We start from the raw sequence: 15,142 nt of genomic DNA, 5'->3' as shown, positions 1-15,142 counted from the left end.
CATGTGCTGGACAGATCAGATATACACTATAGCAATCCCAGCAAGATATTTTTTTTTTTTTTTTTAAAAAGAAGAAATGTCAAACTTGAGAAATTGCTTACAATCTGTTTGTCTTCATTTCAATAAGGCAGTTGCAGTACGATTTTTGAACAGTTTCCAAAAAAATTGGTTGGAGTGAACATTTCTCCAATAATAACGAAGACAGTGGACATTAACAATTTGTAATAATTTTTTGTGATGGAGCTATTAAGTATCTACAAGAAATAAAGTAACAAAAATCATGTAATGCCATGATTACAATAACTTGAGTACTTTATGACAAAGTATTTGGGCTGGATGAGAAGAGTCATGCACCATTTGTCAACATCACTCAAAAGGATAATGGCATTTCACAGCAGGGTTTAATTTGGCAGCTTTTCATTCACTTGCATGTTTTTCCCACTGAAACAGTGCCCTGTAAACCTAGAAAAATTCTACACATTGTCAAATAACTTTATAGGATATTTCTGGGTGAAGATTTTCTATGGTCTAACAAAATAGATTACAATTCACATAATGCCACACAATCTTTTTCTTGTATCAATAACAAAAGAACTGCTGTTCTAGCTGTAGAGTGAATTTGTGCATGCTTGCCAAATGCATACAAAGTGAGCAATATGTGGAAGTTGGAATGCTATTTGTTGGAAGGGTTGTGATGCACAGCAATATCTGGGAGGGGAAGCGGAAGAGAGCAAGTAGAAAAAGGGGAATACAAATAAAACAAAAAAGACAGATAAAAGGGCACTAAATTACAGTAGATTAATATTTTACAGTTTAAAACCAAAATTCTCAGCTACAGTAATACCGAATGAAGCAAGCAATACAACTAAAACTGCCTGGATGGATACTGTACATCTTTACTGTAAATTTCTTATATTGCAATTATCTGTATGGAATTTGTTCACTTCAAATGGGAACAGAACACACTAGCCTCACAAAAATCCAATGATGTTGGGTGCGCAATTAACAGATCAGAACGAATAGACAACTGCATGAGTATCTGAGAGTCCACAGTAAAACCCATTGATCAACAATTCAAGTTAAAAACATTATTTGATCTACTTCACATACAGGTAAAAGTTAGTGGCGGGTGCTGAAATGTTTAAGCAAAACATAAACAAAAGCTCTGGACAAGAGTACAGAGGGTGGAGTTAGAACTGGATTATCTAAAATTTGATGCTTTTCCAGTAATGAGTACAAAACTATTGTGCTAGACTTCTCATTCTCCAAATGGCTACTTGCAAATTTTCTTGAACTTTTAACCTGTGCATTTTCATTAAGTAAGTAATAGCGATGCACACTTCTGATGTTTCATATTAATTGTACATAGTTGAAAAGGCATTGCAGCAACTGAAAATTTAGCAAGCATAAACATCTTTATGCAAGCAAGATGGGGTCAATCTCAGTACCAGGTATAGCCCTAAGGAGTAGGAGTTATTTACATCAGCACAAAAACTGGCTTCAATGGTATACCTTACGCACAAGAGTGCGTGAATAGATTATTTTGTTAAATATTCTTGATTCTGAAGCAAAGCTAGAATGGGGTTACATTCTCTGCTGGTGGGAAGGGGGAAGGAAATCAGTGTTCATTAATTCAACTGCAAACAAAATCATGGAAAGCTTTTCCTGGCCAAATGGGGAGGTTGTGGTGCTTCTCACAAAACCTTCATCAACTCAGGAAGGGATTAAGTCTCCAGTGTTGTTGGCAAATGTTGGCTTGGCCAATTCATTTATGTCCATAGTGTATTTGGAAGTTGCAGTAAATAGTTCACACCTTCAAGCTGAAATTGTTGCTGTAGGAACATCTGAGGTTGGATCATTCTATCTCCAGCATTTTAGATCCACTGGATATCTCTTTAATGCAAGTTGTAACAGCATTGAATATCTCCAGGTTTAAAAGTATAACACAGCTGAATGTCATGTTGAAATATACAATTCCAGCATTGGTGCACAATATTGACAAGTGATACATGACTCCCAACCTTATTCTTTCGCCAAAAAATCTTAATGAAAGAAACACCGTACTAAATAGCTTATTTTAAGAGCTAAAGGGAACCCCCATAATGTGTATTTTTTATTAAAAAAGGAAACCTACTGTTTCAGTACTTTCTTGGCTCAGATCCTTGGTACCAAGCACTGATACAAATGAAATTAAAGGAATATTCTGGCACACAACCACTTCTGAAAACCAGGACTTTGCAACAGCTGTGGACAATAGTGGACACTCAAGAAGGGGGTCTCCATGGGAGTGGAAATACCAGACTAAAAGTTGGTGGGTAAAAAAAAAAAAAAAAATCCATTTTTTTTTATTATAAAAGAAGTGTTAGAGGGGTACTTTATACAAAGTCTTCCCCATCCTAGTTTCCCTCTTTATTGCCAGAGTTCTGCGATAGTCTCAAATAAAATATTACCTTAATCACAGCTGAATAACACCAACCAAATTCTCCCTGCATATGGTTATTGGACAAAAAGTTACTTCTGTTACACAGATCCACCAGCTATCAAAATATGATCCTTATCCAACATCTCAAATTTCTGAACATAGAAAAATGACAGACAGGAAAAGACCTACTGGTCGATCCAGCCTGTGCCACACAGTTATGCATCACAACTTAAAGGAACTGTTTTCTGTTATTATACGTTATAAAACAGCATTGTAAGAGCTTACCCACCCCCTCAGCATTTATTATTTTGTCCATAAATGTTTTATTTGCCTCCATAATAGCACAATGAGCCGGTGCATTGCAGTCGTATTAAGCCAAACAAATCAAAATGGTCCCATGTTCACTACTATTGCATAAACTAAACTGAACCTGCATTGCTATCAGACGAGGGCATCCCTTAGATTGGGTGGTTGGGAGGGGAGGAGAGGAAGCAAAAGCCAGATCTCTATTGCTGGAAAATATGTGCATGCTGACATCTGGTGCGGTCAAGACTAAGCTTAGCCACAACACCTCCCAAGTAGCATGCCAATATTAGAGATCATACATGAAACATAGAAGATAGGAGCAGGAGTACGCCATTCGGCTCCTCGAGCCTGCTCCGCCATTCAATGAGATCATGGTTGATCATCCAAATTCAGTACCCTGTCCCTGCTTTCTCCCCAGATCCCTTTAGCCTTAAGAAATATATCCAACTCCTTCTTGAATATATTTAATGAATTGGCCTCAACTGCCTTCTGTGGTAGAGAATTCCACAGGTTCGCCACTCTCTGGGTGAAGAAAATCCTCCTCATCTCTGTCCTAAATGGCTTACCCCTTATCCTTAGACTGTGACCCCTGGTTTTGGACTCCCCCGCCATCGGGAACATCCTTCCTGCATCTAGTCTGTCCAGTCCCGTCAGAATTTTATAAGTTTCAATGAGATCCCCTCTCATTCTTCTAAACTCCAGTGAGTATAAGCCCAATCGACCCAATCTCTCCTCATACGTCATTCCTGCCATCCCAGGTATCAGCCTGGTGACTCTTCGCTGCACTCCCTCCATGGCAAGAACATCCTTCCTCAGATAAGGCGACCAAAACTGCACACAATACTCAAGGTGGGGTCTCACCAAGGCCTTGTACAACTGCAGCAAGACATCCTTGTTCCTGTACTCGAACCCTCTTGCTACGAAGGCCAACATACCATTTGCCTTCTTAACCGCCTGCTGCACCTGCATGCTTACCTTCAGCGACTGGTGCACAAGGACACCCAGGTCTCGTTGCACTTCCCCTTCTCCCAATCTATTGCCATTCAGATAATAATCTGCCTTCCTGTTTTTGACACCAACGTGGATAACCTCGCATTTATCCACGTTATATTGCATCTGCCATGCTTCTGCCCAATCACCCAACCTGTCCAAATCATACTGGAGTTTCTCAGCATCCTCCTCACAGCACACACGCCCACCCAGCTTTGTGCCGTCTGCAAACTTGGAGATATTACATCTAGTTCCCTCATCTAATCATTAATATATATTGTGAATAGCTGGGGTCCAAGGACTGATCCCTGCGGTACCCCACTAGTCACTGCCTGCCACTCGGAAAAAGACCCATTTATTCCAACTCTTTGCTTTCTGTCTGCCAACCAGCTCTCTATCCAAGTCAATACCTTGCCCCCAATCCCATGTGCCTTAACTTTACGGGGCCTTATTGAAAGCCTTTTGAAAGTCCAAATACACCACATCCACTGGTTCTCCCTTATCTATTTTACCAGTTACATCCTCAAAAAATTCCAGTAGATTAGTCAAGCACGATTTACCTGATTTACGATGAAGAACGGCTACTTAAGAGAGAGTACTGAAGGGCTACTGGCACCCTTGGAACACTACTCCAGCACCTTTCGAGGGATGCAGGAAAGAAAGATGTTTAGCTTTGGGTCTTTAAGATTAAACGGATATTTGTTTGCTACAACTTCACTACCATTAGCATACCTGAGACAGCGAAACTACACTGTTGTCTTCATTAATTGCTTCATCAACAATTAATCGATTAGGTCTGTGCTTCTGCTTTAGAATAGCAGTTGACAAGTCATCAGATTTGGACCTACAAAACAAAGAATTCTGTATTATATGGTCAGAAACACCAACACGATAATCTAACAGTCATCAGCATTTTAGAAGAACATTTTGGTGGGCAGGTGAAAATTTCACAGCAAGTCCATTACTACTGTGAAAACCACCAAGTATATCAACTTGAGCATAATTTTTTTTTCAGTAGGCTAATGGTACCAATATTGCTGATAACACACTACATAGCATTTTAGATTATGATAGATTCCACTGCATTACCATTTTATTCTCAATCAAATTTCAGCTATTTGGATAGATTCAATAGCATTAGAATTTTTAAGACTAACAATCCATCATCTCTCTTAATAGACCACCGAGATCAGGAATTTTGATTCTTTTATGAAGTTATTATACCTGCTGCGTTACATTGATTTCCAAGTCATGTCACAAGAGAACAAATTATAAATGGCTTTATTAGTTTTGCTACACCTGTATAAGACTATGCATACAGAACAATGGAGATAGCCCACGTCACTTTAAAATAACAAATACTATGAATCAAGCAAGATCCTGTTTTATGGATGCCAGAAGCAGTTATTATATCCCTTTGACAAAGAAAAACCACTTCAAACTCTTACCACCATTCTCTTCACAGCTCACTTCACAAGTTATAGCTGTAGACATTACTAATTCTCTTCTCCACATTATAATTGTAGATATTATATTGCAGTTTGTTACATTTGATATTCATATTTAATGAAGAATGAGCCCATATAATACAAGGTTGAAGCTACAAATGCATTAAGGAGATTAGATAACAGAAGATGAAAATCTATTAACAAATCAACTTCACCATCTTTCCACTTATAGCACGAGGCTTCATTTATTTTTGGTCCTTTGTTTGGCAGTTTGTATGTTGTAATTAGCAAATGGAACGTGATACAGCAAATTTCCAGGTAGTGTTTGCCTTCCAGAACTACCAGTCTGTACTTTGGCGCTATGAACTGAAGGTAGAGCCAAGATGCAGCAAGTCCGCGGTACTGCTCTTATTACAATTCTCCAAAGAAAGCTAGAACAGCACATTCTTTTCCTAAATAGCAAAGTTTATACTATACATTTTGCTTTCTTAGCTGGGGAATGACATCACTTACATAAGAAATAGGAGCAGGAGTAGGCCATTCGAGCAAGAAATAGGAGGAGTAAGCCATTAGGCATTTAATAAAATCATGACTGATCTTCTATTTCAACTCCACAATCCCGCACTATCCCCATATCCCTTGATTCCCGTAGTATCCAAAAATCTAATCGATCTCTGCCTTGAATACACTCAACGACTGAGTATCCACAGCTCTCTGGGGTAGAGAATTTCAAGATTCACAACCCTCTGTGTGAAGAAAGTTCTCCTAATCTCAGCACTAAATGGCCGACCCTTTATTCTGAGACTGTGACCCCTGGTTCTAGACTCCCCAGCCAGGGGAAACATCCTCCCAGCATCAACCCTGTCAAGACCTTTAAGAATTTTATACATTTTAATGGGATCTCACCTCATTCTTCTAAACTCTATGGAATATAGGCCTAGTCTACTCTATCTCTCCTCATAGGTCAATCCCTTCATCCTAGGAATCAGTCTAGTGAACATTCGTTGCACTCCCTCCAAGGCAAGTATATCCTTCCTTAGGCAAGATCAAAACTGTACACAGTACTCCAGGTATGGTGTCACCAAGGCCCTATATAATTTGTAGTAGGACTTCTTTAGTCTTATACTCCAAACCCTTTGTAATCGTCAACACCTTCACCGAAGCATACGAGAGCATGGGCCTTACACTAAACATCTGTAAGACGAAGGTCCTCTACCAACCTGCCCCCACCACAGTGCTGATCCCCGATTATCAAAATCCACGACAAGGCCTTGGACAACGTGGACCACTTACCATACCTCGGGAGCCTACTGTCAACAAGGGCAGACGTCAATGACGAAGTCCAACACCGTCGTCAGTGTGCCAGTGCAGCCTTCCGCTGCCTGAGGAAGAGTGTGTTTGAATACCAGGACCTCAAACCCAGCACTAAGCTCATGGTCTACAGAGCAGCAGTGATACCCGCCCTGCTGTATGCCTCAGACATGGGCCATGTACAGCAAGCACCTCAAAGCACTGGAGAGGTACCACCAATGCTGCCTCTGCAAGATCCTGCAAATCCATTGGCAGGATAGGCGCACCAACTTCAGTGTTCTTGCTCAAACCAACATCGACGCTTTGACCACGCTCAATCAGCTCTGATGGACGGGTCACATCATCCGCATGCCCGATACGAGACTCCCAAAACAAGCACTCTACTCGGAGCTCCGACATGGCAAGAGCGCCCCAGGTGGGTAGAGGAAACGCTTCGAGGACACCCTCAAAGCCTCCTTGAAAAAGTCCAACATCCCCACCGACACCTGGGAATCCCTGGCCCAAGACTACTCAAAGTGGAGGAGAAGCATCCGGGAAGGCTCCGAACACCTCGAGTCTCTTCGCCGGGAGCAAGCGGAAGCCAAGTGCAAGCATGTCAACCCAAGCACCCCACCCTCCCGCCCCGTCAACCACCGTCTGCCCCAGCTGTGACAGAGACTGTAGGTCCCGCATTGGACTCATCTGTCGCCTGAGAACTCATTTTTCATGTGGAAGCAAGTCATCCTCGGTTCCGGGGGACTGCCTAAGAAGAATAGTAGTTAGACTTCTTTAGTCTTATACTCCAAACCCTTTGTAATAAAGGTGAAAATACCATTTTCTTTCCCAATTGCTTGCTGTACCTACATGTTAACTTGCTGAGATTCATGTACAAGGATACCCAGGTCCCTCTGAATACCAACATTTCCCAGTCTCTCACCATTTAAAAAATATTCTGCTTTTCTATTTTTCCTTCCAAAGTGGATAACTTCACACTTCTCCACATTATATTCCATCTGCCATTTTCTTGCCCACTCACTTAACCTGTCTATATCCCTTTGCATCTTCCTCACAGCTTTATTTCACATCTAACTTTGTGTAGTCAGCAAACTTGAATAAATTACACTTGGACCCCTCATCTTAGTCATTGATATCGATTATAAATAGCTGAGGCCCAAGCACTGATCCTTGCAGTACCCCACTAGTTACAGCCTGCCAACTCAAAAATAACCCATTTATTCCTTCTGTTTTCTGTCCATTAACCAATCCTCAATCCACGCTAATATATTACCCCCAATCCCATGAGCCCTAATTTTGTATAATAACCTCTTGTGTGGCACCTTATCGAATGCTTTCTGAAAATCCAAATACACTACATCCACTGGTTCCCCCTTGTCTACCGTGAGTTACAACCTCAAAAAACGAACTTGTCAAACACAATTTCCCTTTCATAAATCTGTATTGACTCTGCCCAATCATATAATTTTCTAAGTGCCCTGTTACCATGTCCCTAATAGATTTTAGCATTTTCCCTATGTCAGGCTAACTGGTCTCTAGTTCCCCATTTTCTCTCCCCCCTCCTTTCTTGAATAGCAGGGTTACGTTTGCTATCGTCTAATCCACGGAGACCATTCTAGACTCTAGGGAATACTGGAAGGTCAAAACCAAATGCAGCCATTATCTCTGTAGCCCCCTCTTTTAAAACTCTAGGATGTAGCCCATCAGGTCCTGGGGATTTGTCTATTTTTAGTCCCATTAATTTCTCCAGGACAATTTCTTTACGGATACTAATCCCTCTAAATTCCTCATTCTCACTAGGAGGGAAAATGTACAGAACACAAGGTTTTGCTCTGAAATAGAAGAGAAAATGTGCGAGGCTGTAATATACATCACATGAAAAGTACCCATCAGTTAGCTCCAGATTTCAGGAATCTTTTCACATAATTTCTGTGGTTCATTGGTGAGATCTATATTTAGGCAAATGGAGAATTTTTTAACCACTGAAGGGGCAGGTGGCATTTTGCATAATAGCAAGATAAAGACAAACCATTTCAACATCTTATCTCCAGGCAAATACTGTCGAATTGTTATTTCTGCACCAGTTTCAGAACAGCACTAATAAAAATCTATGAAAACCCATTTATTCAGCCATGGATGGCATGTAGCATTGGTCCCCATCTACATGCTACCCCATGGCGATATCATCCGAAAACACAGCGTCAGTTTCCACATGTATGCTGACGTCACCCAGCTCTACCTCACCACCACTTCTCGACCCCTCCACGGTCTCTAAATTGTCAGACTGCTTGTTCGACATCCAGTTCTGGATGAGCAGAAATTTTCTCCAATTAAATATTGGGAAGACCAAAGCCACTGTTTTCAGTCCCCGCCACAAACTCCATTGCTCTCCCGAACATCTGTGAGGCTGAACCACACTATTCGCAACCTTGGTCTCATATTTGACCCTGAAATGGGCTTCCTACCACATATCTGCGGCATAACCAAGGCCGCCCACTTCCATCTCCATAACATCGCCCATCTCCGCCCTTGCCTCAGCTCATCCACTGCTGAAACCCTCATCCATGCCTTTGTTACCTCTAGACTTGACTATTCCAACACACTCCTGGTTGGCCTCATATGCTCTAGCCTATGTAAACTTGGTCATGCAAAACTCAGCTGCCTGTGTCCTAACTTGCACCAAGTACCGTTCACCCATCACCCGTGCTTGCTGACCTACATTGGCTCCCGATTAAGCAACACCTCGATTTCAAAATTCTCATCCTTGTTTTCAAATCCCTCCATGGCCTCGCCCCTCCCTATTTTTAATCTCCTCCAGTCCTACAACCCCACCCCCGAGATATCTGCACTCCTCCAATTCTGCCCTCTTAAGCATCCCTGATTATAACGCTCAACTATTGGTGGCCGTGCCTTCTATTGCCTGGACCCTAAGCTCTGGAATTCCCTGCCTAAACCCCTCTGCCTCTCTACCGCTCTTTCCTCCTTTAAGATGCTCCTTAAAACCTACCTTTGACCAAGCTTTGGGTCACCTGCTGTAATTTCTCTTTATGTGGCTCAGTGGCAAATGTTTTGTCTTATAACACTCCTGTGAAGAATCTTGGGACATTTTACTATGTTAAAAAGGTGCTATATAAATACAAGTTGCTGTTGTTGAATACAAATGGGGAGGGAGAGAACGAGAGAATGACTTTTGAAAGAGGGGAATAAAGGTAACAGCTACATTTTACACAAATAGATAGCTATTCAGTCAACTGAAAAGGTTCCCGAAACATGATGTAACACACTACTTACATACTTCATGATGTTTTCTGTAAACTATACTTCTATTTCAGTATAAAACCTTGGATACTGTGCAATTTTGCCTCCCAAAACATCCACCATCCCATAGCCAAGGCGGCAAATACTTGCAATGACAGCCAAGTCAGCTGCAGGATGCAAATCAACCTCAACTTCTGAAGGAAGTATCCCAGTACTCAATGTCTCTCCAAGATGACTCAGCAATTACTTCACTGTGGGGCATTTTGAGAAAACTGTATTGTACACTCTGGTGCAGCACACAAATTTAACTTGAAGTAACACCTGCTCACACATTAAAACAATGCAGCAAATGACATGTAGCATAATATATTCAGTAAGTCTCAGTTAAAACTATTTTGGTTGCCAATTCACTTACATTTTAGAGTTGGCATCTAAACTTGTCAACAATTACACTTCCTTGAATCACAGCAAATTGCCACTTGGCTTTATTTTAAAACAAATGTATTTATTCATTCAGCTTCTCCTTCAACCAGAATTTAAAATACGGCATTAGGTTTTTTTAAAAAGTGATTCTCTCTTTCAAAGTCTGGTGACTGCACCTCTCAGTTTCACATCAAAGAGCATCTATTTCAGTTTGTAGTGTTTAATCTCGCCTTTCAAACACAGCATGAAAAAAAAATTTGCATTCCTAAATAAAGCTGTAAAAAGAACTCACAACTCAGATTGACTGAACCAAGTCTGAAAAACATGAGTTTTTGTAATACTGAATCCCTGCCTGTCAATTTCCACCTTAAAATACTGAAAAAATCAAAATACTAAAAAAAATTAAAATTAGAAGATAAAAGGAAAGTGAAGAACATAATTCACAAGTAAGTATGTTTTGCATGAAATCTCTCAATACTGCTAATGCAACTTAATTTGGCAAAAGTCATTATGGCTCCATTAGCTTATCAACACATCTCTTCTTGGAGTGTCTGCCCCATCAGAGGTGTCCAAGCTTTTGTCTTGTCAACGAGGCTCGTGCCATGGCACCTCAGGACAACAGACATAAAATTTACATCCACGTTTCCATTAATTTGCATACATCAAGTTACTCATTATCCACCAATGAGTCAACATTGCTAAAAGCAGCCCATAACATTCAAATAGGACAAACCAGCAAAGAGAGAGATCAGCAAAAACAGGATTGACTCCCGACACTTGTGGTCACTTAAAGAACACTCTTGCCCCAAAGTGGTCTATACTGCTACGAAGCATCAGACACTAAGTAAGAAGTTAAATCTTGTGATATTTTACCCAACAGTAATCAGGGTACCCTTGATTAAATTACAACTGTATAATTCTCTCCATTGTATCCATTATTGATTGTATGCGACATCTTGCATTTATATAGCGCCTTTAACGTAGTAAAATGGCTCACGGCGCTTCACAGAAGCCTTATCAAACAGAATTTGACACCAAGCCACATAAGATATATGGGCAGATGACCAAAAGCTGGGTAAAGAGGTAGGTTTTAAGGGGCATCTTAAAGAAGGAACGAGAGGCAGAGAGGTTTAGGGAGGGAATTCCAGAGCGTAGGACCTCAGTAGCTGAAGGCACGGCCATCAATGATGAAGCTATTAAAATCAGGGAAGCGCAAGAGGCCAGAATTAGAGGAGAACAGATATCTTGGAGGGTTGTAGGGCTGGAGAAGGTTACAGAAATAGGGTGGGGCGAGGCCATGGAGGGATTTGAAAGCAAGGATGAGAATTTTAAAAATCGAGGCGTTGCTCAACCGGGAGCCAATGTAGGTCAGCGAGCACAGGGGTGATGGGTGAATAGGACTTGGTGCAAGTTGGGATACTGGCACCAGAGTTCTGGATGAGGTTAAGTCTATGGAGGGTGGAAGGTGGCAGGCCGGCCAGGAGTGCGTTGGACTTGGATGCATAGTTTTTGGACATTCAGAATTAACAAATGAATAAGTAATTCGCTATATTGGAGAAGTTTTTAAATAGTGAAATGAGAATTACAGTAAATTGCACTAAATCATTTCAGTACAATGCTGGCTTTAGAATATAGGCATAGTGTACACTTTCCAGCCATGCTTGCAAACTAAAACCTGTAAACATGAGTTGGATAGCTACCCTGTACTTAATATTTGACGGTTTGCATAGATTTATTCTTAATGCACATGTCCCCCAGGAGCGCAAGAAAACCTCCCTCCCCCATCTCCTGCTGGCAGCAATTCACACAAGGCTAGTTCCACAGGCGTCAGCAGCCATTCAACACCTCACCAAAGTGTCCCATTATTCACGTTATCAATATGGACAATATGAACAACTATTTAACAAGGAGGGAGACATCACAGTCGAACCCATTCCTATCATCACCTGACATCCATACACATACAGGTGCAAGAATCATTCCAATTTCTAACTCCATGACTGACTAGACATTTTTTTATTAAAAAAAGGATCACGACCTGCACCTCACATTTCACTAAGAGACTACGTAATGAACATAGGAATCTTCAGTGACCTGAAAAGGACAGAGCTGAGTTACAATGCTACATCATAAGAACATAAGAAATAGGAGCAGGAGTAGGCCAATTGGCCCCTCGAGCCTGCTCCGCCATTCAATAAGATCATGGCTGATCTGATCCTAACCGCCAATCCACTATGACAGGACTATCTCCTGAATCTAACAGCATTAGACACACGAAAACAGGAGCAGGATCAGGCTACACGGCCCCTGGGCCCGCTCCGCTACCCACAGGGCCATGACCTATCCGAACCTAGACTCATGTCCAAATTCCTGCCCGCTCCCCGTAACCCTTAATTCCCTTTTCTACTAGGAAACTGTCTATTTCTGTTTTAAATTTATGTAATGATGTAGCTTCGACAGCTTTTTGGGGCAGCATATTCCATGGACCTACCACCCTCTGAGTGAAGTAGTTCCTCCTCATCTCAGTTTTGAAAGAGCAGCCCCTTATTCTAAGACTATGCCCCCTAGTTCTAGTTTCACCCATCATCTGGAACATCCTCCCTGCATCCACCCGATCCAACCCCTTCATAATCTTATATGTTTCAATAAGATCGCCTCTCATTCTTCTGAACTCCAATGAGTAGAGTCCCAATCTACTCAACCTCTCCTCATATGTCCATCCCCTCATCCCCGGGATTAATCGAGTGAACCTTCTTTGTACTGACTCGAGAGCAAGTATGTCCTTTCTTAAGTATGGACACCAAAACTGTATGCAGTATTCCAGGTGCGGTCTCACCAATACCTTGTACAACTGAAGCAATACCTCCCTATTTTTATATTCTATCCCCCTAGCAATGAAAGCCAACATTCCATTGGCCTTCTTAATCACTTGCTGCACCTGCATACTAACCTTTTGAGTTTCGTGCACCAGGACCCCCAGATCCCTTTGTACTTCAGTACTTTCAAGTTTCTTGCCATTAAGATAATAACTTGCTCTACGATTTTTCCTGCCAAAGTGCATAACCTCACACTTTCCAGTATTGTATTCCATCTGCCAAATCTCTGCCCACTTACTTAGCCTGTCTATGTCCCCTTGCAGGTTTTTTATGTCCTCCTCACTCACTACTTTCCCTCCCATCTTAGTATCATCTGCAAACTTTGACGTGTTACACTCGGTCCCCTCCTCCAAATCGTTAATATAGATTGTAAAGAGTTGGGGACCCAGCACTGACCCCTGCGGAACACCACTGGTTACTGATTGCCAGTCTGAATATGAACCATTTATCCCAACTCTCTGCCTTCTGTTAGATAGCCAATCCTCTATCCATGCCAGAATATTACCCCCAATCCCGTGATTTTTTATCTTAAGCAATAATCTTTTGTGTGGCACCTTGTCAAATGCCTTTTGGAAGTCTAAATACACTACGTCCACTGGTTCACCTTTATCCACCCTATATGTTACTTCCTCAAAGAACTCCAGCAAATTTGTCAAACATGACTTCCCCTTCATAAAACCATGCTGACTTTGTCTTATTAAATTATGATTATCCAAATGTCCTGTTACTGTCTCCTTAATAATGGACTCCAAAATTTTACCTACCACAGATGTTAGGCTAACCGGTCTATAGTTTCCAGCCTTCTGTCTACTGCCCTTTTTAAATAAGGGTGTTACATTAGCAGTTTTCCAGTCTGCCGGGACCTTTGCTGAGTCCAGGGAGTTTTGGAAGATTATTACCAATGCATCCACAATCCCTACCGCCACTTCCCTCAAAACCCTGGGATGTAAGCCATCAGGTCCAGGTGATTTATCCGCCTTGAGTCCCATTATTTTACCAAGTACTACTTCCTTAGTGATTTTAATCGTATTTAGCTCCTCCCCCCCTATAGCCCCCTGCTTGTCAAGTGTTGGGATATTCTTGGTGTCCTCTACTGTAAAGACTGATGTAAAATATTCATTCAGTGTTTTTGCCATCTCCATATTTCCCACCATTAATTTCCCGGTCTCATCCTCTAAGGGACCAACATTTACTTTAGCCACCCTTTTTCTTTTTATATAACTATAAAAACTCTTACTATCTGTCTTTATATTTTTTGCTAATTTACTTTCATAATGTATCTTCCCTTTCTTAATCAATCTTTTTGTTATTTTTTGCTGTCTTTTAAAGTTTTCCCAATCCTCTATCCTCCCACTAGATTTGGCTACCTTATATGCCCTTGTTTTTAGTCGAATACTATCCTTAATTTCTTTACTTAGCCACGGATGGCTGTCTTTTCTTTTACACCCTTTTTTTCCTCAGTGGAATATACTTTTTTTGGAATTTGTAAAATAACTCCTTAAATGTACACCACTGATCATGTATCGTCTTATCCTTTAACCTATTTTCCCAATCCACTTTACTCAATTCCGCTCTCATACCTTCATAGTCTCCTTTATTCAAGCTTAGCACGCTTGTTTGAGATACAGCCTCCTCACCCTCTAACTGAATATGGAATTCAACCATGTTATGGTCACTCATTCCAAGGGGATCCTTTACTAGGACATTTTTAATTAATCCTGTCTCGTTACACAGGACCAGATCTAAGGTTGCCTGCCCCCTGGTTGGTTCAGTTACATACTGCTCAAGAAACCCATCCCTAATACACTCAATGAACTCATCCTCAAGGCAGCCCTGCCCAATTTGATTCGTCCAATTTATATGATAGTTAAAATCCCCCATAATTATAGATGTTCCCTTATTACAAGCCTCAACTATTTCCTGATTGATACTCCGTCCAACCGAGTTGCGACTGTTCGGAGGCCTATATACTACACCCACTAGTGTTTTTTTCCCCTTATTATTCCTTATCTCCACCCAAACTGTTTCATTATCCTGATCCTTTGACCCAATATAATTTCTCTGTATTACAGTGATTCCTTCCTTTATTAACATAGCCACCCCACCTCCCCTTC

The 15,142-nt window shown here is 41.2% G+C and overlaps 1 protein-coding gene across 1 annotated transcript in view; it reads right to left on the bottom strand.

The window, feature by feature from the left end:
* The window catches only part of vcp (valosin containing protein), a 55,804-nt gene that overhangs the window by 37,097 nt on the left and 3,565 nt on the right, over window positions 1-15,142 (bottom strand). Inside the window, exon 2 of the mRNA XM_085973084.1 lies at window positions 4,451-4,562. Within this exon, the coding sequence (XP_085829210.1) occupies window positions 4,451-4,562 (112 nt within the window). The remainder of the gene's footprint in view (window positions 1-4,450; window positions 4,563-15,142) is intronic.

The sequence above is a fragment of the Somniosus microcephalus genome, chromosome 2, assembly GCF_052327205.1.
Source record: "Somniosus microcephalus isolate GS21.2 chromosome 2, FLI_Smic_1.0, whole genome shotgun sequence".
In the NCBI taxonomy this organism is placed as follows: domain Eukaryota; kingdom Metazoa; phylum Chordata; class Chondrichthyes; order Squaliformes; family Somniosidae; genus Somniosus; species Somniosus microcephalus.
This window is presented reverse-complemented; position numbering and strand designations above follow the sequence as displayed.